A 236-nucleotide genomic window follows, 5' to 3' on the forward strand; every position below is an offset into this window, starting at 1 on the left:
GGGGCTGCTGTTGCTGGGGGTGCTCCCCCGTGGGGTTGCGCCTTGCTGTGCCCCTCTCTGTGGGGGTGTTCCTGGGCAGTGCGGGGTAACAGGGCAGGCGGTGCTCACCTCCTGGGAAGGGGTGCTCTCTTTGGGGGATGGTATCCCCAGTAATGGGAGCATTGACACCCCCCCCAGCAGCATTGGGGCAGGTTGGTGCTCTGTGTGGGAGGTGTCACTCTGTCCTGCTCCTCTTG

The 236-nt window shown here is 64.8% G+C and overlaps 1 protein-coding gene across 1 annotated transcript in view; it reads left to right on the forward strand.

Moving 5' to 3' along the window:
* Window positions 1-29: 29 nt before the first annotated feature.
* PSMD2 (proteasome 26S subunit, non-ATPase 2) overlaps window positions 30-236 on the forward strand; it is a 7,005-nt gene continuing 6,798 nt past the window's right edge. Inside the window, 1 exon segment of the mRNA XM_035890027.1 lies at window positions 30-191. Within this exon segment, the coding sequence (XP_035745920.1) occupies window positions 138-191 (54 nt within the window). The 5' untranslated portion in view covers window positions 30-137.

Source organism: Egretta garzetta, unplaced genomic scaffold (genome assembly GCF_000687185.1).
Source record: "Egretta garzetta isolate BGI_Z169 unplaced genomic scaffold, ASM68718v1 scaffold172, whole genome shotgun sequence".
NCBI lineage: Eukaryota > Metazoa > Chordata > Aves > Pelecaniformes > Ardeidae > Egretta > Egretta garzetta.